At 41.1% G+C, this 23,508-nt stretch overlaps 1 protein-coding gene across 1 annotated transcript in view; it reads left to right on the top strand.

Moving 5' to 3' along the window:
* The window catches only part of EFCAB8 (EF-hand calcium binding domain 8), a 108,381-nt gene extending 86,403 nt beyond the window's left edge, over positions 1–21,978 (top strand). Inside the window, 6 exon segments of the mRNA XM_032143267.2 lie at positions 3,901–4,069; positions 18,809–18,938; positions 20,155–20,359; positions 20,440–20,538; positions 21,506–21,956; positions 21,959–21,978. Coding sequence (XP_031999158.1) covers positions 3,901–4,069; positions 18,809–18,938; positions 20,155–20,359; positions 20,440–20,538; positions 21,506–21,956; positions 21,959–21,978 — 1,074 coding nt within the window.
* Positions 21,979–23,508: the final 1,530 nt, after the last annotated feature.

The raw sequence follows: 23,508 nt of genomic DNA, 5'->3' as shown, positions 1-23,508 counted from the left end.
TTTGACAGAGTCTTGCTCTGGTACCCAGGCTGGAGTGCAGTGGCGCCATCTTGGTTCACTGCAACCTCCGCCTCCCAGGTTCAAGCGATTCTCCTGCCTCAGCCTCCTGAATAGCTGGGATTACAGGTACCCACTGCCATGCCTGGCTAATTTTTGTATTTTCAGTAGAGATGGGGTTTTGCCATGTTGGCCAAGCTGGGCTCGAACTCCTGACCTCAGGTGATCCACTTGCCTCAGCCTCCCAAAGTGCTAGGATTACAGGCATAAGCCTGCCTGCCTGCCTGCCTGCCTGCTTTCCTTCCTTCCTTCCTTCCTTCCTTCCTTTCTTCCTTCCTTCCTTCCTTCCTTCCTTCCTTCCTTCCTTCCTTCCTTCCTTCCCTCTATGCTTTTTGGAGATACAAGGGATCTAGATAGTAAGAAAAAAATCTTGAGAAAGAACAGAGTTGAAGGACTCACAATTCCCAAGTTCAGAACTGAAAATGAAGTTAAGTAATCAAGGCAATGTGATACTGGCATAAAGAAAGACATGTAAATCAATGGAGTAGAATTTAGAGTTAAAAAATAAATTTTCACATTATGATCAATTGATTTGTGACAAGAATGCTGAGACAATCAAATGGGGAGAAATAATATATTTTTTAAAACATGTCCTGCTGGGACAATAGGGATAACTTTATCTGTATTAGAAGAATGAAGTTAGACTCCTACCTCATAACACACACAAAAATTAACTCCAAGTGGATCATAGACCTAAATGTAAGAGCTAAAATTATAAGACTTTTAGAAGAAAATAAATGGAAAATATTTGTGACCTTAGACAGTGTGTCTTAGATATGACACCAAAAACAAGCTACAAAAGAAAAAACAGATAAATTGGACTTTGTCAAAATTAAAAACTTTTGGGCTGCAAAGGATACCATCAAGAAAGTGAAAGGATAACCTTAGAGAAAATACTTGTAAATCATATATCTGATAAGGGACTAGTATCTAGAATATATAAAGAACTCCTAACAACTTGATAAAAAAGATACATAACTGAATTAAAATATGGGTAAAGGATCTAAATAAACATTTCTTCAAAGAAGATGTACAAATGGCTAATAAGTATATTAAATGATGCTGAATATCATTAGCTATCAGGGAAATGCATATTAAAACTATAATGAGATCCCACTTTACACTTGCCAGGATAACTATAGATAATAGCAATGGTTGGCTGGGATGTGGATAAACTGGGACTCTTACACATTGCTGGATAGAATGTAGAAAGCTGGCCGGGTACGGTGGCTCACGCCTGTAATCCCAGCACTTTGGGAGGCTGAGGTGGGGAGATCACGAGGTCAGGAGTTTGAGACCAGCCTGGCCAACATGGTGGAACCCTGTCTCTACTAAAAATACAAAAATTAGCAGGGCACGGTGGTGGGTGCCTGTAATTCCAGCTACTCGGGAGGCTGAGGCAGGGGAATCGCTTGAACCTGGGAGGCGGAGGTTGCAGTGAGCAGAGATCACGCCATTGCACTCCAGTCTGGGCAACAAGAGCAAAACTCTGAACTCCATTTAAAAAGAAAAAAAAAAAAGAATGTAGAAAGCTGCAGTCACTTTGGAAAACAGTCTGGCAGTTCCTCAAAAATTAAATGTAGAGTTACCATATTACCCAACAGTTCTGCTCCCAAGTGTATACCTAAGAGAAATGAAAACATATGTCCACATAAAATCTTGTACATGAATGTTTATAGTAGCATTATATATAATAATAAAAAAGTGGAAACAACCCAAATGTCAACTTCCAAATGGATAAAGTATGGTATGGTTATACAATGAAATGTTATTTAATAATAAAAAGGAATAAAGTACCGATGCATGCAACAACATGGATGAACCTTGAAAATACTATGCTAAGTGAAAGAAGCCAACCACAAAATACCACGTATTGTGTGATTCCGCTTAAATGACATGTCCAGAATGTCCATATTATACTTTCTATAGAGATAGAAAGTAGATTAGTGGTTTCCTGAGGCTGGGGGAGGGAGTTGGGGGAATTGGGTAGTGACTACTGGGTAAAGAGTTTCTTTCTGGGGTGATGAAATGGTCTAAAATAGAATGTGGTGGTGGTTGCACAACTCTGAATATACTAAAAACCATTGAATGAGCACTTTAAATTGGTAAATTATATGCAAATTATGTTTCAATAAAGTTGTGTCTAGATAGCACTAAAAATGATGGTGCAAATATTCTTTTTCACAAATGTTTTTTGTTGTTGTTTATAGTTGTTTATTTGTACATCTAGTAATTTGTCCCAAGGAAAGAGTATGTAAAAGAACATAAGTCACTTTAAGGCCTTTAATGTATACTACAAAATTGCACTCTAGAAGGTTTATACAGTTTTGCATTTCATTAGCCTGTTTTTTTTTATCTTTGACAACCTAAAGAATTTATTAGTGGTATTCATCTGAGGATCCTCTAGGTCTATCAGAGTGTCTTTCTTATAGAAGGCATTCAATAAATAAATGTCCTAACTGAGCAAAACATTTTTGGTTGATTTTTAGGTGCAAATAGTTTCTTTTGATTTTAATTAAGATGCCTTTATTAGTGATGTTGACATCTTTTCTTATTCTATTGGCTTTGTATAACTTTGTGGATTGTCTCTTCATGTCCTTTGCCTACTTTTCTATTGTGGTAACTATCTTTTATAAATGTTGTATAATTATTTAAAAATACATTAGTCTGGGCATGGTAGATCATGCCTGTAATCCCAGCTCTCTGGGAGGCCAAGGTGGGCAGATCGCTTGAGCCTAAGAGTTCGAGACCAGCCTGGGCAACATAGTGAGACCCCATCTCTAAAAAAAAAAAACAATAAAAATATATTAAAAGATTCAGTCATTGTCTATCATATGGATTACAAATATTCCCCCCAATTTGTCATTTGCTTGTTAATTTTATTTATGATGACTTAAAAATTACAATATATTTTTTGGTGTTCAAATCAGTTTTTGTTCCCATTGTGATATTTTCCTTTGCCTGTTTATCACTTTCTTAGAGAAAAGATAAATACTGATTCATTCTTTTGTAGGCGTTTTATGATTTCATTGAAAATAAAATCTTCAACGCATCTAGTATTCATTTGGTTGTAAGATAAAAGATAACAATGCAGGTTTCTCTTATACTTCATCAGGTATCCTACTACTGTTTATTGAGTCATGTTTTCTGTTACCACTCTTATTATATACCAAAGTTTTACATACATTTGGGTTGGTTCCTGAGCTTTCTATTGTCTTCCATTGCTTTGTTTAAAATTTAAAGTTTATTATTCTGACTTTCCATACTTGAATATGGTCAAATAAGTCCCCCTTTATTAATCTTGTTTTATTTAAAAATGGTCATTTTCACTCATTTTCCAGTTCAGTAGTTTTATTCTCTCAGTGTAATGTGATTTATCACCCCATTGCTCACCCTATTCATCTCCCAGTTCCCAACTGAAAAACTTTAGAAGACTGAGGCTCTTGCCCTGGCCCCATCACTTTCTAGCTATGTGGGCTTAGGCTAGTTATTGAACATGTCTGACTCTCACTTTTCTCCTCTGTAAGTCAGTGAGAATTATATACTTCCTATAAGGTTGTGAGGTTCAAATGGAATAATGTGTATAGAGGCACTTGGTAAGCAATGTAGTCATATGCAGGTGCTTTTTATGGTTTTACCTAAGGGGCCAGTGAGGGCCAGAGAAGTGCCGGGACCTATGTAAGGTCACAAGCAAGTTCATGTGGAATGCATCTAGAACTAGAACCCTAGCCTGTGTCCCAGAGCCCTTCCAACTGGGCTCTGCTGCCTGCAGTCCTGGGTGCCTTCTAATTAGCCTGTGTAGTGGTCTTGGTATAAGTGTTTCTCCTGTACTGTCCCCTACAGGTTGTGGCTGGCCATACCATTTCCCTGGTTCCCCCCACGCTCCTGATTACCTGGAAGGGCCATCTGGATAGTGTGGAAGACATCCTGTATGTGGACAACTTCCAGCTGGTTATCAGCGCTGGCCAGGACCGGGACATCAAGGCTTGGAAACTCTCCGGTGATGCCATTGGTATGGGTCCCGCTGAAGCTCAGCCATGCCCATGGCCCTTCTTGTCTCTGTCCCTGTCTGAACATAAGCTGGTATGAACTTTGTACTCTGTGGGGAGGGACTCTCAGGCCACAGCAACTGCCTTTGCTTAAATAATATTACAGTCTGTCCAATTGTCCATTCAGCAAACGGTCCATCCATTCACCCGTCCACCCAATATTATTCACTTATGTATATTTTTGCAAATCATATATCTGATAAAGCATATTCCTTTCCCTTTTAAAAAATAAACTTAATTGTTGCATTGTATATAAAGAAAAACATACAAACCAGAAGCGTTCAGCTTGGTGAATTTTGAGAAAGTAAATACATACCCATATAGCCACCGTTCATGTCAAGAAATAATTAGGGCCAGGCGTGGTGGCTCACTACTGTAATCCCAACACTTTTTTGTCCCCTTTTCCTCCTGTGCTGTCTTCCTATGTGTTTGTTTGTTTGTTTGTTTGTTTGTTTGTTTGTTTGTTTGTTTGTTTTAGTGACCTGTCTCTACTGAAAATACAAAAATTAGCCGGGCATGGTGGTGCATGCCTGTAATCCCAGCTACTTGAGAGGCTGAGGCAGGAGAATCATTTGAACCTGGGAGGCAGAGGTTGCAGTGAGCCGAGATCGTGTCACTGCACTCCAGCCTGGGCAACAGAGTGAGACTCTGTCTAAAAAAAAAGAAAAGAATTAAAAGTGACTTATGTACCACCATTACAGTATTACAGCATTCTGTATTTTTCTATGTGTTTACATTTATCAGAAAGCTTTGTATTTTCATATGCTTTCACGTTCCTGCCTAGCATCCTTTTGTTTCAACTTGAAGGGGTCCCTTTAGCATTTCTTTAAAGGCAGGTCTAATGGTGATGAACTCCTCTTGTTTTTATTTATCTGGGAAAATTTTTATTTTTCCTTCATTTTTAAAGGACAGCTTTCCTGGATATAGTATTTTTGGATGAGAGTTTTTGTTCTTTTTATAATGTGTCTCCTTGTGGATTTCTTTGACTTTATCCTAGTTGGAATCCCTTGAGCTTCTTGAATATAGGTTTCTTTTCCTTTTTAAGATTTGAAACATTTTCAGCTATTATATATTCAGATAAGCTTTTTGTCCCTTTCTCTCTCTCTCTCTCTCCTCCTTCTGATACTACCATAATGCATATATTGTCCATTTGACAATGTCTCATAAATCCCTTAAGCTTTCTTTACTGTTTAAAATTCTTTTTTCTTTTTGCTTTTTTGCTTCTCTGACTGGATATCTTCAAGTCTGCTGATTTTTCCTTCTACTTGATCAAGCCTACTGTAGATGACTTTTGAATTCAATTGTTTTACTCTTCATCTTCAGTTCTAGAATTTCTGTTTTTTTTATTTTTCAAGACAGGGTCTTGCTCTGCCACCCAGGGTTGAGTGCAGTGACACGAATTCAGCTCATTGAAGCCTTGACCTCCCAGCCTCAAGTGATCTTCCCACTTCAGCCTCCTGCGTAGCTGGGACTACAGGTGCATGCCATCATGCCTGGCTAATTTTTTGTATTTTTTGTTGAGACAGAGTTTCACCATGTTGCCCAGGCTGGCCTTGAATTCTTGAGCTCAAGTGATTGCCCGCCTAAGCTTCCCAAAGTGTTGGGATTATAGGTGTGGGCCACCATGGCTGGCCTCTGTTTGGTTCTTTTCTATATTTTCTGTGTCTTCACTAATATTCTCATTTTGTTCATGTATTGTTTCCCTGAGCTTGTTGAGCATTTTTATTATGGTTACTTAGAACTCTTTGTCAAATAATTCACATACCTCAATTTCTTTAGTGGCAGTTTCTGGAGATTTATTTTGTTCCTTTGGGCCATGCTTTCCTATTTTTTTGTGTGCCTTGTAACTTTATATTGGGATCCATGCATTTGTAAAATCAGCTGCCTCTCCCAGTCTTTATATACTGGCTTCATTCAGGGAAAATTCTGTACCAATCAGCTTGGCTAAAGTTCTGGGGGCCTCTCCAGTCTTTTTTTTGTAGATACTTTCACCAGACTTATGCATGTAAATTTGCAATTACAGGAATCTACAGGTTTTTTTTTTTTAGGAGTCCATTATCCCTTGCTCTCTCTGGTGTCTATTTGCAGTACTGCAAGTTCTCTAGAGCTGCTACAAGCTTCCCCCAGGCCTCTGGAATATGCTGGGTCCTTCGATAGTCTGAGAGAGGCAAGACAGAAACCAGTTTCTTGGGTACCCCTCAAAGGCTAACATTGGATATGTATGCTCCAAATCTGCCTCCTCAGGGAGGAGCTGGAAGTTGGGTTGTTTTCTGTACTCATTCCACAGAGTGGCAGGAGGGACTCTGATAGTGAGTGTATGCTAGTCTAAATTGTCACCTTTGTTCTTAGTAGCCCAGTCTGGTGCCTTTTCCCGTCAGTGCTTAGATTCAGGCAAGACAGAAACTGGTTCATCATGCAGCCCTCTGAAAAGTCTGCATGTTGGATGTACATCTCAGTCTTTCCCTCCCAGGTAGAAGCTGGAAGCTGGTGGTTCCTTCCCAATCTGCTTCACTGAGCCAGGAGGAGGGATTACAAGTGAGCACCATGAATTTTCCTACTGGCTTCAGTGGAGCTGTTTTTTGTTTTTTTGTTTTTTCCCATTCATCTGGGATGAATAGTCCTGGTTTCTGGTCTGTGTACTGTTGTTCAGTCAGTGTCTCCATAGGGGGAAGGAGGTTCTGGATCTTCCTATTCTACCATCTTGCTGATGTCACCCATTTTTTGTATCTTTCAAAGACATCTTTGACTATCCCCTAAATATAATATCTAGTGTTATCTTTTAGAAGCTTGTTTTAAAAATCAGATTTCTGAAGTATAATTTACATCCAATAAAAGCACCTTTTAAAAGTATATAGTTTTATGAGGTTTCATGAATGCATACAATTGTGTAATTGGTATCACAATCAAGACATAGACATTACCCTAAAAAGCGACCTCACGTCTCCTCATAGCAAACTCTATTTCCTTCTCCTAACCCCTGGCAGCCATTGATCTGTTTGTCTCTATAGTTTTGCCTTTTCCGGATTATCATAAATGGAAACGTACACATGTAGCTGAGTGAGTCTTTCACTTAGCATAATCAATTCGAGATTCATCTTTGTTGTTGAATGTATCAGTAGTTTGTTCTTTTTATTGCTGAGTATTATTCCACTGTATGGCTCTGTCATAGTTTGTTGATCCATTCACCAATTATAGGACATTTGGATCATTGTCAGTTTTGGGTGATTATGAATGAAGCTGCTTTAAACATTGTTTTCATTTCTGTTGAGTAAGTATTTAGAAGCAGAATGGCTGGGTTGTATGGTAAGTGTATTGAAACTTTATGAAAAATGACCAAACTGTTTTACATTTCTACCTTTGTGTCTTCATCAACATTTGGTGTTTGATCTGTTATTATTTTAAATTTTAATAATCTATGATTATAGCATGAGATTTCAATACTCTTCTCTCAATAATTTATAAAACAACTATACAGAAAATCATTAATGACATAGAATACTTGAATAACACTATCAAACAATTATACTTAATTAACATTTATAGATCATTCATAAACAAAATAAACATTATTTTTAAGTGCACACAGAACATTAATTCAAACAGTCCATATTCTGGGCCACAAAACAAATCTCAATAATTTCAAAAGGATTTATGCCATACAAAGTACGTTCTCTGATCCCAATGAAACTGAATTATAAATCAAAAACAGAAATATCTTTGAAATATCCCTAAATATTTGGAAGCTAAATGACACATTTCTAAATAACCCATGGGCCAAAAAAGAAATCCAGAGGGAAATTAGAAAATATTTTGAACTGAATGAAAATGAAAATGTAACATTTCAAAATTTATGAGATGCCACAAAAAACAGTAGTAAGGGGGAAATTTATAGCACTAACTGCCTATATTGGAAAGAAAAAAGTTCAAATCACCAGCCTCAACTTCCACATTAAGAAACTAGAAAGAGGTCTGGTGTGGTGGCTCACGCCTTTGGGAGGCAGGTGGGAGGATCATTTGAACCCAGGAGTTCAAGACCAGCCTAGGCAACATAACAAGACCCCATCTCAATTAAAAAAAAAAAAAAAAGAAAGAAAGAGAAAAGAAACTAGAAAGAAAGAGCAAATTGAACCCAAAGTAAATAGAAGAAAGGAAATAATAAAGATTAGAATGGAAATCGATGAAACAGAAAAGTAAAAAATAATAAGGAAAATCAATGAACCCAAAACCTGGTTCTTTGAAAAGATAAATTAAATTGATAAACCTCCAGCTAGACTGGGCAGGAAGAAGAGAGAGAAAACACAAATTACCAATATCAGGAATGAGTGAGATGACATCACTCAATGATTCTACAGATGTTAAAAGGATAACAATGAAATACTATAAACAACTTTATACAATAAATTTGGCAACTTATATGAAATAAACTCCTTGAAAGAAACAAACTACTAAAGCTTACACAAGAAGAAACAGATAACCTGAATATCCTTATATCAAAGAAATTAAATTTGTAGTTTAAAACTCTCCTCACAAAGATACCTCCAGGCCTAAATGACTTCCATGGTGAATTTTACCAAATATTTGAAGGGGAAATAATATAAGTTCTACAGAAACTCTTCCAGAAAGTTGAAAAGGGTACAATACTTCCCAACTCACGAGGCAACTTAGTACCAAAACCTGACAAAGACATTATAAGAAGAAAGCGAGAAAGAAGAAAGAAAGAAAGAAAGAAAGAAAGAAAGAAAGAAAGAAAGAAAACAAACTATCGATTAATATCCCTCATAAGCATAAATGCAAAATATCTTAACAAAATTTTGCAAATAAAATCCAGCAATATATAAGAAGGGTAATATATCATGATCAAATAGGGTTTACCCCAGATATACAATGTTGGTTTAATATTTGAAAATCAATGTAATTTATTATATTAATAAAGTGAAAACCTATGTGATTATCTTGATACAATAAAATAATTTGACAAAATTCAACATCCATTTTTCTGATAAAAACATTTAGCAAAATAGAAAAAACTTTCTCAACCTGAGGAAGTGCATCTGTGAAAAAACCTAAAACTAACTTCACACCTAATGGTGAAAGGCTGAGTACTTTCCCCTGACCAGGAATAAGACATGTCACTTCGATTCGAAATTGTACTAGAAGTGTAGAGGGCAATTAGAGGAGGAAAAAAAAAGGCATTCAGATTGGAAAGGAAGAAATAAAACTGTTTTTATTTGTAGTTGACTAATTGTCTATATAGAAAATCCAGTGGATTTTACTAAAAAGAGTTAGTAAGGAGTTTAACAAGGTTGCAGGATACAAGATCAATATAAAAAGCAATTGTATTTCTATATACTAGCAATGAACAGTCAGAAATTGAAGTAAAAGATACATTTACGAAAACATAAAACATAAATACCAAGAGATGTAAGTACACAGAAAAGTACTACAAAACATTGCTGAGACAAAGAAGATTTACTGTTAATGGGTAGAAGACTCTCTGATTAAGAATAAAATTATCTCCAAATTGATTTATAGGTTAACTGAAATACCAATCAATATCCCAGAAGAATTTTTGTAGAAATTGACACACTGATTCTAAAATTTATTTAGGCCAGTCAAAATAGCTTTGGCAAAAGGAAACTAAGATGAAGAGCTAACATTGCCTGATTTCAAGACTTATTGTGAAGCCATGGTAATCAAGACAGTGTGGTAATGGCAGAGAGACAGACAAACAGATCAGTGGAATGACACAGAAAGTCCAGAGATATATCCATACATATATGGACATCTGTTTCTGACAAAGGTGCAAAGGCAATTCAGTGGAGAAAAGACAGTCTTAAAGCAAGGAACTTGGATCCATACCTCACACCACATACAAAAAGCAATTCAAAATGGGCTGTGCATGATGGTTCACACCTGTAATCCAAGCACTTTGGGAGGCTGAGGTGGGAAGATCACTTGAGGCCAGGAGTTCGAGACCAGCCTGGCCAACATAGCAAAACCACATCTCTGCTAAACATACAAAAAATTAGCCAGGCGTGGCGGTGCCCGCCTGCAATCCCAGCTACTCGGGAGGCTGAGGCACAAGAATCGCTTGAACCTGGGAGGTGGAGGCTGCAGTGAGCCAAGATCGTGCCACTGCACTGCAGCCTGGGCGACAGAGCAAGACTCTGTCTCAAAAAACAAACAAAACAAAAAACAAAACAACAACAACAAAAAATGGAACATAGAATTAAAGGCAAAAGTTAAAACTAAAACTTCAGAAGAAATCGTAGGAGAAAACCTTTGTGACCTTGGTTTAGGCAAAGATCGTTTGGATGCAACACCGATAGAGCATGATTCATAAAATATCAAGTTAATAACAGTTTATCAAACTTAAAAACTTCTGCTCTTCAAAAGACATTGTTAAGAGAACAAAGATAAACCACAGACTGGGAGAAGATATTTGCAAATCCTATATCTGATAAAGCTCCTATTTAGAATATATAAACTCTCAGAACTCAACAAGAAAATAAGTAATACAATAAAAACATTAGAAAAAGGTTTGGATAGACACTTCACCAAATTTGAAGAGACTTCACTGTGAGAATTAAAGAGGAAACACGAAGGACAGCTCGACAGTCAACAGGGACAGGTTTATTTTAAATAAACCTGAGAGGGGCGGCCGGCTGAGTTAGGTTAGAGCCACACTCTCTTACAGACTAAGAGTTTTTAAGGATTCGGGGTGGGAGAGTTTATTAGAGGCTTGGACTGCTTCTGTGTCTCTTTGTTGTGCTTATCTGGGAGGGAGAGTTGTGTGTCTGTTCTGCCATCTTTCTGCAGCTGCAGGCATATCCCCCGGGTCTGCTTTTAGCTTCCCTATCTTAGTGCACCTGAAGGGAAAGGAATGTGCTTATTAAGACCCACTGTTTTACTGGACCCCACTGTATGAGGGTGAAGTTCAGCAGTTACCCAAGAGACTTTCCCTCCACCTCCCTCTGTGCCCAAGCTGTCTTATCTGTGTTTTACTGTCTGCTCTTTTTGGCTGCTTGTAGTTAGAAAAGAAGTGATTTCCTTGAAATGCATGAGGCTGGAAAGGGAGCTGGAACTTAAAGTGGCGGTGTTTGTCCGAGATGACGGTGCTCCTGCTCTGTCATTCACCAAAGGAAATATATAGAAGCATGGAAAACAATGCTCAATATTTATTCATTAGAAGAGAAATACTAATTAAAACCGCTGTAACATACCATTTATCTTATTAGAATGGCTAAAATTAAACAATATTGATCATACTAAGATGGTATATGAGGGAGCTGAAACTCTCCTGCACGGCTAATGGGAATATAAAATGATTCAACCACTTTGGAAAGCATTTTGGCAGTTTCTTAAAAAGTTAAATGTGCCCCTATGATATGAATCAGCTGTTCCACTTCTATGAAAGCATATGCCCAGGTAAAGACTACATACATAAATGTTCACAGCAGTATTTTTTTGTGACAGCCTCAAACTAGAAGCGATTCAAATGTCCATTAATAGTTGAGTTGATAAACTATGGTTTATGGAATATCACTCAGCAATAAAACACAATGAAGAATTGATATGTTATATAACGTGGTTGGATCTCAAAATAATTATGCTTAGTGAGAGAAGCCAAATGAAAACCTGTACATATTGTATGATTCTATTTATTTTTTCCCAACCATTTACAACTGCACTATTTATATAAAATTTTAGGAAATGCAAACAAATTTATAGTGTGACAGCAGATAACTGGTTGAGGATAAGGGGCTGATGAGGGTTGGAAGGGTGGGAGCTCAAAGAAGCAGGAAGAAACTTTTGCAGGTGATGGATATGTACACATTAAATAAAAACCGGTTATTGCATGTCAATTATACTTCAATAAAACTGTTAAAAATAGTCATCCTACTAGGTTTATAGTGGTATCTTACTGTGATTTTAATTTGCATTCCTCTAGTGACTAATGATGTTGAAATATTTTCTTGCACTTATTAGTTATCCACATATCTTCTTTGATGAAATGCCTGTTCAGATCTTTTGCCATTAAAAAAAATTGTGTTGTTTTCTTATTGAGTTTTAAAAATGCTTTATTCTGGATACAAGTTCTTGATCAGATATGAGGTTTTGAAAATATTTTTCTCCATTACTGTGGCTTGTGTTTGCATTCCTTCACAGTGCATTTTGAAGATCAGTGGCCAGACATGGTGGCTCACACCTGTAATACCAGCACTTTGGGAGGCCAAGGTGGGTGGATTGCTTGAGCTCAGGAGTTTGAGACCAGCCTGGGCAACATAGTGAGACTCTGTTTCTACAAAAATAAATAAATAAATAAAAATTAGCCAGGTGTGGTGGTGCATGCCTATAGTTCCAGCTACTCGGGAGGCTGAGGCAGGAAGATTGCTTGAGCCCGAGAGGTTGAGGATGCAGTAATCTGTGACTGAGCCACTGCACTACAGCCTGGGCAACAGAATAAGACCCTGTCTCAAAAAAAGAAAAAAAAATCAGAAGTTTTAAATTTTGGCATTGTATGCAAGAAATTTTTGCCTAACCCAAGGTCACAAATGTTTCTGCTATATTTTCTTCTATAAGTTTTATAGTTTTCACTCTTACTTTTTGGTCTATAATCATTTTGAGTTAATTTTTGTATATGTTGTGAAATATGAGACAAAATTTAAATTTTGCATGGAGATAGCCACTTGTTCCAGCACTATTTTTATCCTTTCTCCTTTGAGTTCCTTTTGTACTTTTGTCAAAAATCAATTTGTTATTGGCCACTCATACATCTACTTCTGTGAAGTGTCTCTGAGTATTTTGTTGTTTTTAAGAAATTTGGTTGCTTGTCTTTGTATTCTTGATTTGTAGAAATTCTTTGTGTCCTGGATGTGAGACTTTTAACAGGTATCTGCATTGTGAGTACTTTTATCAGTGTATCGCTTGCCCATTCATTTTCCTCATGGCATCTTTTGATGAGCAGAAATTTTTAATTTTGATGAAGTCCACCTTACCAAGTTAAAGAACATGTTAGGTACTTAAAAATTGTGGTAAAAATATATAGCATAAAACTTACCATCTTAACCATTTTTAAGTCTACAGTTCAGTAGTGTTAAGTATATTCACACTGTTGTGCCATAGATCTCTGGAACTTTTTCATTTTGCAAATCTGAAGCTTTACAGCCGTTGAACATACTCCTCCATTTCCCCTTGCCTCCAGCCCCTGGTAACCATCATTCAACTTTCTGTTTCTATGAATTTAACTACTTTAGTTACCCACCTAAGTAGAATAATACAATAGTCATCTTTTTGTGACTGGCATCTTACACTTAGCATAATGGCCTCAATATTTATTAATATTGTAACATGTGACAAGATATCCTTTCTTTTTTAACATCGAATAATATTTCATTGTATGTATATGCAGCATTTTCTTTATCCATTCATCCATTAGTGGACACTTTAGTTGACTCCACTTCTTGGCTGTTGTGAATTGTGCTTCTGTGAACATAGGTGTGCAAATATCTATCTCTTTGAGACCCTGCTTTCAATTCTTTTGGATAACTACCCAGTAGTGGGATTGGTGGATCATATGGTAGTTGTACTTTTTATTTTTTGAGGAACCTCCATACTGTTTTCCATAGCACATGTACCATTTTATAATCCCACCAAACATGCACAAGGGTTCCAATTTTTCTGCAACCTTGCCAACATTTGTTGTTTTGTTTTTGTTTTTGTTTTTGTTTGAAACAACCATTCTAATGGGATGATGTTGTGGTTTTGATCTGCAGTTTTCTAATGATTCATGAGGTTGGCAATCATCTTTTCATGTGCTTGTTGGCCATTGTATATCATCTTTGGAGAAATAAATATCTATTCAAGTCTTTTGCCCATTTTCAAATTGGGTGTTGTTGTTTTTAAGTTGTAGGAGTTCTTTATATATTATGGATATTAACCTCTTATCAGGGATATGATTTTCGGATACTTTCTCCCATTCTGTAAGCTTCCTTTTCATTGGGTTGATTGTTGATTGTGGTTTTTGTTTGTTTGTTTGTTTGTTTTGAAATGGAGGCTTGCTCTTGTTACCCAGGCTGGAGTGCAATGGTGCGATCTCAGCTCACTGCAACCTTCACCTCCCGGGTTCAAGCGATCCTCCTGCCTCAGCCTCCCAAGTAGCTGGGCTTATAGGCCCACCACACCTATCTAATTTTTGTATTTTTAGTAGAGATGGAGTTTCATCATTTTGGCCAGGCTGGTCTCGAACTGCTGACCTCAGGTGATCCACCTGCCTCAGCCTCCCAAAGTGCTGGGATTTTAGGTGTGAGCCACCACACCCAGCATGATTATGTTTTTTGATACACAGAGGTTTTCAAGTTTAATGTCTATTTTTGCTTTCATTGCCTGTTTTTTTAGTGTCATATCCAAGAAATAATGGCCTAATCCAATGTTATGAAGCTTTCCCTCCATATTTTTTCTAGGAGTTTTTACAGTTTGGGGTATTATGTTTCGGTATTTAATTCATTTTGAGTTCATTTTTGTATACGGTGTAAAATAACGGTCCAGTTTTACTCTTTTGCATGTGGCAATTCGGTTTTCCCAGCACCATTTATTGTAGAGACTGTCTTTCCCAATTGAGTGGTCTTGGCACTTTTGTTAAATATCATTTGACTATATATGTGAGGCTTTATTTTTGGATACTTTCTTCTATTCCATTGGTTTATATGTCTGTTTTTATGCCTGTACCACACTGTCTTGATTATTGTAGCTTTGTAATATGTTTTGAAATCAGAAAGTAGATGTTTTTGTTCTCTAATAAATTTTTACTTACATTAAAATTACAAAGATATTCTCTTAGATTTCCCTCTAGAAACTAGAGATTTTGGCTTTTAATTTAGGTCTATGATCCATCTTCAATTAATTGTTGTGTAGAGAGGATGTTTTCTCTATTTCTAATTAGCCAAGAGAGTTAAAAAAATCATAAAGAGGTGTTGAATTCTGTCAAATGCTTTTTCTGCTTCTACTGTGATAATCATATAGTTTTTGTCCTTTATCCTGTTGATGTGGTAAATTACACTTTTTGAATTTTACCTTTTTTGAATGAATGTTCAACCTTGCATTCCTGGAGTAAACCCCACTTAGTCAAGATGTATTATTCTTTTAATATATTATTGAATTATATTTTACTCCTTAATGGAACTTCATTGTATTATGGCCAGGAACCCTTGAGTGCCTAAAACCTTCTTGGTCCTGGACATTTATTCTCCCATGAGTAGAGTGGCCAATGGGAATTCAAAATACCATTTTACTTTGGTTTTCTTGGTTTTGCCTTAAAAAATGCAGCATTTTTCTGGTAAGTGGAGATAGAGCTGTATGATTTTGCTTAAGGCAGGCCCCTCCCTCCCCCTAAAGCCAAACCCAGATTTAACCCTAGCTGGCCATTAGAGACAAGAACACAAGTGAAAAACAGAATGGCTCCTCCAAGTGCATTTATAACAAGTGATCCCTGCTGGGCTCAGTGGCTCATGCCTGTAATCCCAGCACTTTGAGAGACCAAGGTGGGAGGATTACTTGAACCCAGGAGTTTGAGGCCAGCATGGGCAACAACGTGAGACCCTGTCTCTACAAAAAATTAAAAACTTAGCTGGGCATGGAAGTGTGCACCTGTAGTCCCACTGACTCAGGAGGCTGAGGCAGGAGGATTGCTAGAGCCCAGGTGTTCGAGGCTGCAGTGAGTTATGACTGTGCTACTGTACTCCAGCCTGGGGAACAGAACAAGACCCTGTCTCAAAAAATAAAAATAAAAATAAAATAAAGTAAAATAAAATAAAATAAAATAAAACAAATTATCTAAAAAGCATGCCGTCTCAGTATTCGAGAGTCCTGTTTGGATTAGTAAATGTTCTATTCTTGAAGAAACCCCAAGAAGGGCTTGAGAAGGGGGCTGGGAGCCATCCCCACCTCCAAACAGCAAGTATATATCTTCTGTTCCGTGTCCTGAGCGAGGGTATAGGTGGCCTCTAACCCAACTGGAATAAAGGCCCTGCCTCACATGTGCAAATGCTGCCTGCCCATGTAAGGGAGGGAAAAAGCTGTTTCTCTATTTTTTGTTAAAAACAACCCTTTCAGCTCATCTCTGTTCGTATATTTGTGTGCCTCTTTTAAACAATGTATAATTGAGTCTTATTTTTTTCATCCTGTCTGACAATCTTTACCTTTTAATTGGATATTTAGTCCATTTAAATATCAACAGTTACTTATGTAGTTGGGTTAAAGTCAGTCATCTTGCTATTTATTTTTTCTGTTTATCCTATCTATTCTTGGTTTCTTTTTTCTTCCTTTTCTTATTTCTTTTGGATTAATCAAATATTTTAAAAATTGTTGTTTTATGTCCTCTATTTGCTTTTTAAATGGTATCTTTTATATTATTCTTTTAGTGATTACCTTAGAGATTATATGTATTCTTGACCTAGTGCTACTTCCTATGCAAGAATCTTACATCCCACCATGTTTATGTTATTATTATATATTTTATTTCTACATAAGCTATGTCTTCCTATAAGACATTGTTATTATTATTTCTTTCAGCAGTCAATTTCTTTTTATGGTTACTCACATGTTTACCACTTCTGGTGCTCTTCATTCTTGAAGTTCTAGGATTCTGTCTGCAATTGTTTTCCTTTAGTCTGAAGAACTTCCTATTTCTTATAGTGTTATCTGCCACTAATAAATTCCCAGATTAATACTTTTCTGATCAAATTTTCTAATCAAATTTTCAGATCAATAGTTTATTGATAGTTTATTGATCTGAAAATATCTTTATTTTGCCGTAAAATTTAAGACTATTTTACTGGGTATAGAATTCTCAGCTAGCAGTTTCTTTTCTTTCAGCATTGAAAAAAATCATTCAATGGTCTTCTGGTGTTCATATTTTCTGTTGAAAAGTCAGTTGCAAGTTGCTTCTTTGAAGGTAATTTGTCTTTTTTTTCCTCTGGCTGCTTTTAGTTTTCAGCAGTTTGACTATGATGTGCCTAAGTGTGGTTTTGTTTGTATTTACCCTGCTTGGAGTTCACTGATCTTTTAAATCTAGAGGTTGATGTCTTTCATCAGTTTTGAAAAGCATTCAGATATTATCTCTTCACTATTACTTCTGCATTATTCTCTCTCTCCTCTCATTGTGGGGGTACTAACTATATGTATATATACTAGACTATTTGACTTTGTCTCATAGGTCTCTCATGCCCTATTCTTTTTTTGTTTTTTCAATTTTTTTCAATCTCTGAATTCCAGACTATTTTTTTGCTGACCTGCCTTCCAGTTCACGAATCCTGTCCTCTTCTGTATGCAGCTTGCTATTAAATCTATTGAATTAGTTCTTAATTTTAGATTTTTTTTTTTTAGTTTTAGAATGTCCATTTGATTCTTTTCTATAGATTACAATTTGTTCCACCATTTTATTCAATTTTGCTTAATTTTACTTAACATTATTTGTAACAGTTATTTGAAGTTTTAATCTGCTAACTCCAATGTCTGAATCTTCTGGAGGGTCCACTTCTAATGCCTATTTCTTCTCTTGATTATTGGTTATATTTGCCTTTTCACATGTCATATATACAAAATAAAATAAAAAAAAACCCAAAACTTTTCTGGGCTGTAAATGGACTGTAAAGACTTTAGTTGATATTATTTCCCCCAGAGCATTTGCTCTTTCCTCTGTATAGGGCTGAGCATCTCCATCCAGTTGGGGATTGAACTGGGTTGGGGCTGGATAGCAGCTTTAGGAGGACTCAGTTTGCCTCTGTGTTCAGTTGTCTCAAGATTGAAATCTGCGTCTGTTTCAGGCTCCTTCTTCAGTGGGACTCTGTCTCCCAATGATCTCATTCTGCTTTTCTATACCAGCACCTACAACCCCAGCCTCCCTGGTGCTCAGCAGATGTCCTAACAAGAAAAACAGCTGTGCATTCAGACGAGACTTAATTAATCACGCCAGCCACAGTGGATGTCAGAAGCTCTGCTGGTTTCTCTCTCTCTAAGCCAAGTCTGATTCTCATTCAGCCTGTGTGTAGACTCAGGAGTGCCCCCGAGACAAGAAAGCAGCTCCCACTCCCAGCTCTTCTTGGAAAGACTCATCCCTTTCTGTCATCTTAGTTCACCTGGCCCTCTTTGCTTCTACTGCTCTCCAGTGATTTTTTTTCTTAAATGATTTTGTTACCTATCTGTTTTATTTTTCTTAACTTTAAAAATCCTGCAGCAGGAGAATGGCCTACTACTCACTATTCTCTGCCCAGGAGCAGGACTTAATTCTGTTTTAAGTGCCTACTTTTTACTCCAGCCCCATTCCTTCCCCCACCACCCCAAATCTCATATCTGATGGGTGTCTGACTGTTTTATGCGATTGCTATTTTACACACAAGCTACCTGAAGCCCAGCTGAGGATCATTCCATAGTATCACTGCCATAGTACTCTCCCCATCTCAGTTCACATGTGGGGTAGGATGCTTTAGGCCTGAGCTCCGAGTGTGTCCTAAGGCTTCTGTCTGGCTCGTCCACATATTTGTTGAGTACTCGGTGTCATGCCTGGTGTATGGTGGGCACTCAACATTTGAGTGAGTGTGGGGGCTGAGGATAACAACTCCTTGAAGGTAGAGGATAAGGGGCAGAGGGCTTGGAGGAGGGGTTATGCCAGTTGTGGTTCTGAGCAGTGTCTGGTCAAATCACAGGAACGTTTGGCCTGAGTGTGTGGAAAAGACTACAGGATGCCCGTGATGGTCCTCATGAAAACAGAGCAAGCTTAGAGGAAGAGGGTGACTCCACTGGCACCACCCAGAAGGCCTTACATCTGGAGCTGCAGTGAGTGAGCACAGCCTGCTTGATCTTCTCTGGCCTGAGGAGGGAGAGGCTGTGAGTCTTCCCAGGTCCTGGGAAGCCTCTACCTGGGTTGGGTAGAGCTAGGCATGGATGGGGAGGACCCTTAGAAGGCCAGAGGCTTGACGGTTGCAGGCAGCTCTATTCCACAGTGGCAGCTATGGCTGGAGAGCCCGGGCCCTATTTTAGCCCAGCTCAGCTGAAAGGTTGAGCAGTGAAAGGGGAAAATACAAAAACCCAAGTGCTTGGATGGGGCCCTGTCCCCCAGCCAGGCCCAGATTTGCTGCAGCTGGCTTCCCTGCAGAGGTCATTGCTGCATGGCCAGAGGTCCCTGGCAGAGGAGTGCTCAGGCCCAGGCCCAAGGCCCTGATCCTGAGAGGACATTTGTGTTATTTTCCTGATTTGCAGGGAACAGCAGGCTGCTGGCTACTTGTTCATCCCCCTGCAGGTTCATCTCCTACCCACTCCATCCACTCCATCTTTATTCCTGACCAAGTCTCCAGTAATTCTGGTTCATTCAAGAAAATGTGTATTGAGATCCTACTGACTGACAGACCTTATGCTAGGTTCTAGAAATACAAGACATCCAGACACAGTCCTGCCTCAGAGAACTCACAGTTTACTCGGGGAGGTGGACATGCAGACTCATGGCTGCAGTTTTATGTGATAAGTAATGAGAGTATTAGGAACAGGGATGGCTCAGAGGACAATCTACGTGATTCAGTGGATCAAGTAAGGGAGGCTTCATAGGAGAGGTGATTTTGGAGTCGGGTTTTGACATTTAAGTAGGAGTCTGTCAGGCATCCACAGAATCTTTGTGACTCCTATGCTTCCATCTTGACAGTACAGTGGAGGGACATCAAACAAGGCAAAGGCAGGGTTTCCCTGGGGCAGGGGGCAGACATGTTTAAATAGTCCACAAGGGGAGGTCCAGATAAAGTCAGACTGGGTATCAGGTCTGCATGGTGGAGAGGACAGAGTGGTGGGAGAGTGGCAGGACTGCTGGGCCAGCTGGATCCAGGCTTTGCAAATGTTAATTCCATACTTGCTCAGTGATGGGCTCTGGGGAGTTTGGCATGAGGGAGGGATGGAAGATTGGAAAGGATCAGACCAGGAAGGGGAGAGCCTTTCAGGGTTTCTGGGAGGGTCACCCTGCTTTGCGGTGGGGGGACATCTTGTGAAGGAAAGCCCCCCACACTAGGGAGCAGCGGGATCTGGCTGAGGCCCTGATATACCAGCGGTGAGAGCAGGCGGTGCTGATGGCCCTCCTGCATGGGAAGACAGATAAGGAGGCAGACGCTTGGGCCAAGCTGCAGAAGATAGCCCTGATGTCCCCGTGGGCCGGAGAGCACCCCCTGGAAGACATTGAGGACAGCTGGAACAAGTGGGAGTCCAGGGACAAGCAGGTGAGGCTGGGAGGGGAGCACAGGGAGGGGTGCAGGGACCCCCAACTCGCAGCCTTCATTCTTGGGCATGGCTCCTGCAGGTGAGCAAAGTCTTGGGAGTGGCGTATAAGCCCAAGGAACGCTTGCGGAATACCAGGTTCCTGTCCACCAGGGTGCCGTATGGCTGGATGAAGCATCAGGTGAGGCGGGATGGGGCAGCTCCCCAGGAGGCTGGGTCAGGGGCCAGGGGATCCCATGTCCACCAGCAGCCACCCTTGTGCCCACACAGCCCTTCAGTGGGGGTGGACAGGAGCCTTTGTCCTCTAACGGGATTCTGGGCCATGGATGGGTCTGGGATGAGACTGACGTGGCTTGTTTGTTTGCCAAGGCCCTGGCTGAGGTCAGTGGTGCAGCTTTTGTCCTTGAGGACAAGCCTCAAGGACCTGTGGGACAAGGTCCCCTTGGGCGGGGACCCTGTCTATAGCCTCCAAGCATTTCGTATGACTGTCTATTTGCTGGTTAGCATATTTCCCACCTGTGTCCCCACTACCTTGGTGCTCAAACAGCAGACCAGGGCATCATGCCAGGCCCATAGTAAGAGACAGGGTAAACGGAAGGAGTGGCTCTCCATCAGGGACAGAAAGGAGCAGGGGATGTTCAAAAGAGCAGATTGAGCTCCAGATTTGAGATCCCAGCCTCTCCCAGCCTCCCCGTCCTTGTCTGCCGTTTGTGGGAGCTCCCTCCTCCCTGTGGTCCCCTTAGGAATAAATGAGATAACACTGAAGGCCATGTCCCTGCAGGGCCCCCTGTCCCAGGCTGGGGAGAGGCTGGTGTGAGATGGATTGCTCCAAGGAGCTCTTTGCACCTGGGCCTCACCCAGGGTCCAGCTCGAGGCCTCATTCTCAGAAGCGGGCAGTCTGCTCGCCAGCTCACAGAGTTGCCACAAGCACTGTAACTGGGTGGAGAGCAGGGCTGGGCACCTGGCCTGGTGCAGGGTGGATGCATGGGCCCGCAGGCCACGGTGGTTAGTGGCAGCCACAGTCCTTTGGACACACCTTGGCATGGGAAGACCTCAGGGTGCCTCCTTCCTGCGAGTCTACTCTTGATCCTGGGTGTCCCCGGCTCCAACTGGTGCCCCGTTCCCGCTCCCCACTCTGTTCCCTGCAGATCTCGCCTCAGGTCTACCAAAGCCTGCACTTCAGTGATCTGATGCCCACTCAGCAGCCCGACTTCCCGACCAGCAGGGGCCCAGACCAGCAAGACCAGCACGTCTGCCTGGTGGCCCACCATGTCCAGAAGGACCTGGTGCCCAGCAGGGAGCAGGCTGTGCTGGATACCATGGACAGCACACCTGCGACCCCCTCCTCCCCATCTTCCTTGTTATCTGTCACTGCCTCAGCCTCTAGGCTGCTGGACTCCAGCTTGCCTGCCTTCCTGAGGCCCCAGTTCTCCTTCTTGCTGCGGCCCCAGTCGGCCTCCACGGCCCATTCCACCCCCTCGGTCCCATCCCCGGTGTCCAAGTCCACCCTGCAGAGGTCAGTGACCCCCAGGCACATTGTCTCCTCCTCCGAGCGGCCCCCAAGACCTCTGAAGGCCACCTTCATGTCCTCTGTGAAGGGGGCTCCCACGCCAGGTTCTGAGGTGCTCCACTGTCTTCTCTAGTCCTCCAGCAGGGCAACCAGGCCCATGGCGGTCCTGCATGTTCCCAGCTTATTCCCTACCACACCCAGAGGATGTGGCCCTTCCCCCAGCCACCCCACTCGGCCTCTCTGGGGAAGTCCACCTGTCTCCTAATCTTGTCTTCTCTCTGGCCCCGCACAGAGCCCTGGGGCAGAAAATCAATGTTCTCAGCTGTGGGCATCCACAGATGATGAGGTTGGGCTGTGTGTTCCCTGCCCCCTTAGGTCCTTCCTTATCTGATACCAGTCACATCCCCTGGCCCTGGCAGAGGCAGAGAGGAGAGTCCCTTTCCAAGGACACCTGGGCATGGCTGGTTGGCTTGGAAACTCGGTTCAGCCTCATGGCAAGAGTGAGGCCCGGCAGCCATCTGGTGAGGCTCATGGCTGTTTGTCTTCTGCCTCTGCTATCTGTCAGTCTTCCCCCATCATCAAACACTCCACCCCAAGCACGCTGTTCTGTCCCGTGTGCAGAGAGGGCTGGAAGCGTGGTGGGCAGCACGCCTCCTGGCTCTGCTGCTGTCAGGCTATGGAGTCCCATGTGTCCTTCCCCTCTGGCCCAGAGGCACCTGTCCAGACCTCTGCTGGGCCATCAGCCCTCTCGGCAGCTGGAGATCCCATTCTGGGGCATGTGGGGCCCTCTGGACACATCACCTGCAGCCTGAAGGGAGCTGGGGCAGCCCACTGCTGCTGAGCAAGGAGGAGGTGGGCTATAGGCTGGGGTTCTTGGGGGATCTCTCTAACTGTCTCAGTGTCCCCACTGACCCTCCTGTCCAGTCCGAGGCTCAGCCCTGAGGGGTGCATGTGTCGTTTCTCATCTCGCTGTTTCTCCTTCCATTTCCCTTCACACTTCACAGGGGTGGAAGCACGGGCTCCTCACCACCACTCTGCTGGGAGGTTTGTTTTTTTTTGTTTTTGAGACAGAGTCTCGCTCTGTCACCCAGGCTGGAGTGCAGTGGCACGATCTCAGCTCACTGCAACCTCCGCCTCCCAGGTTCAGGTGATTCTCCTGTCTCAGCCTCTCGAGTAGCTGGGATTACAGGCATGTGCCACCATGCCCGGCTAATTTTTGTGTTTTTAGTAGAGACAGAGTTTTGTCATGTTGGCCAGGTTGGTCTCGAACTCCTGACCCAAAATAAGCCACCTGCCTCGGACTCCCAAAGTGCTGGGATTACAGGCGTGAGCCACCACGCCCTGTCTGCTGGGAGTTTCTGCGTCACCTGTGCCTCCTTCCTGGGGTCACTGCATCCTCTCCTGTATGAAGAAACTATGATCTAAGCCCTCCCAGCTTGGTTCTTGCATTAAGGAGTCAGGGGCACCCAGGAGCCAGGCATTATTGAGGCCAAAATCCATCTGCAGGCTGTATCCCAATACCATCTCTGTATCCGTTTCCTAGTGCTGCTGGAAAAAAAGTAACACACTTGATGTCTTAAAACAACAGAAACTAATTGTCTCAGCTCTGGAGCCTGGAGGTCAAGGTGTCAGCTTGGAAGA

The sequence above is a fragment of the Hylobates moloch genome, unplaced genomic scaffold, assembly GCF_009828535.3.
Source record: "Hylobates moloch isolate HMO894 unplaced genomic scaffold, HMol_V3 SCAFFOLD_21, whole genome shotgun sequence".
NCBI lineage: Eukaryota > Metazoa > Chordata > Mammalia > Primates > Hylobatidae > Hylobates > Hylobates moloch.
Note: the sequence above shows the minus strand (reverse complement) of the source record. Positions and strands in the feature narration are given on the sequence as shown.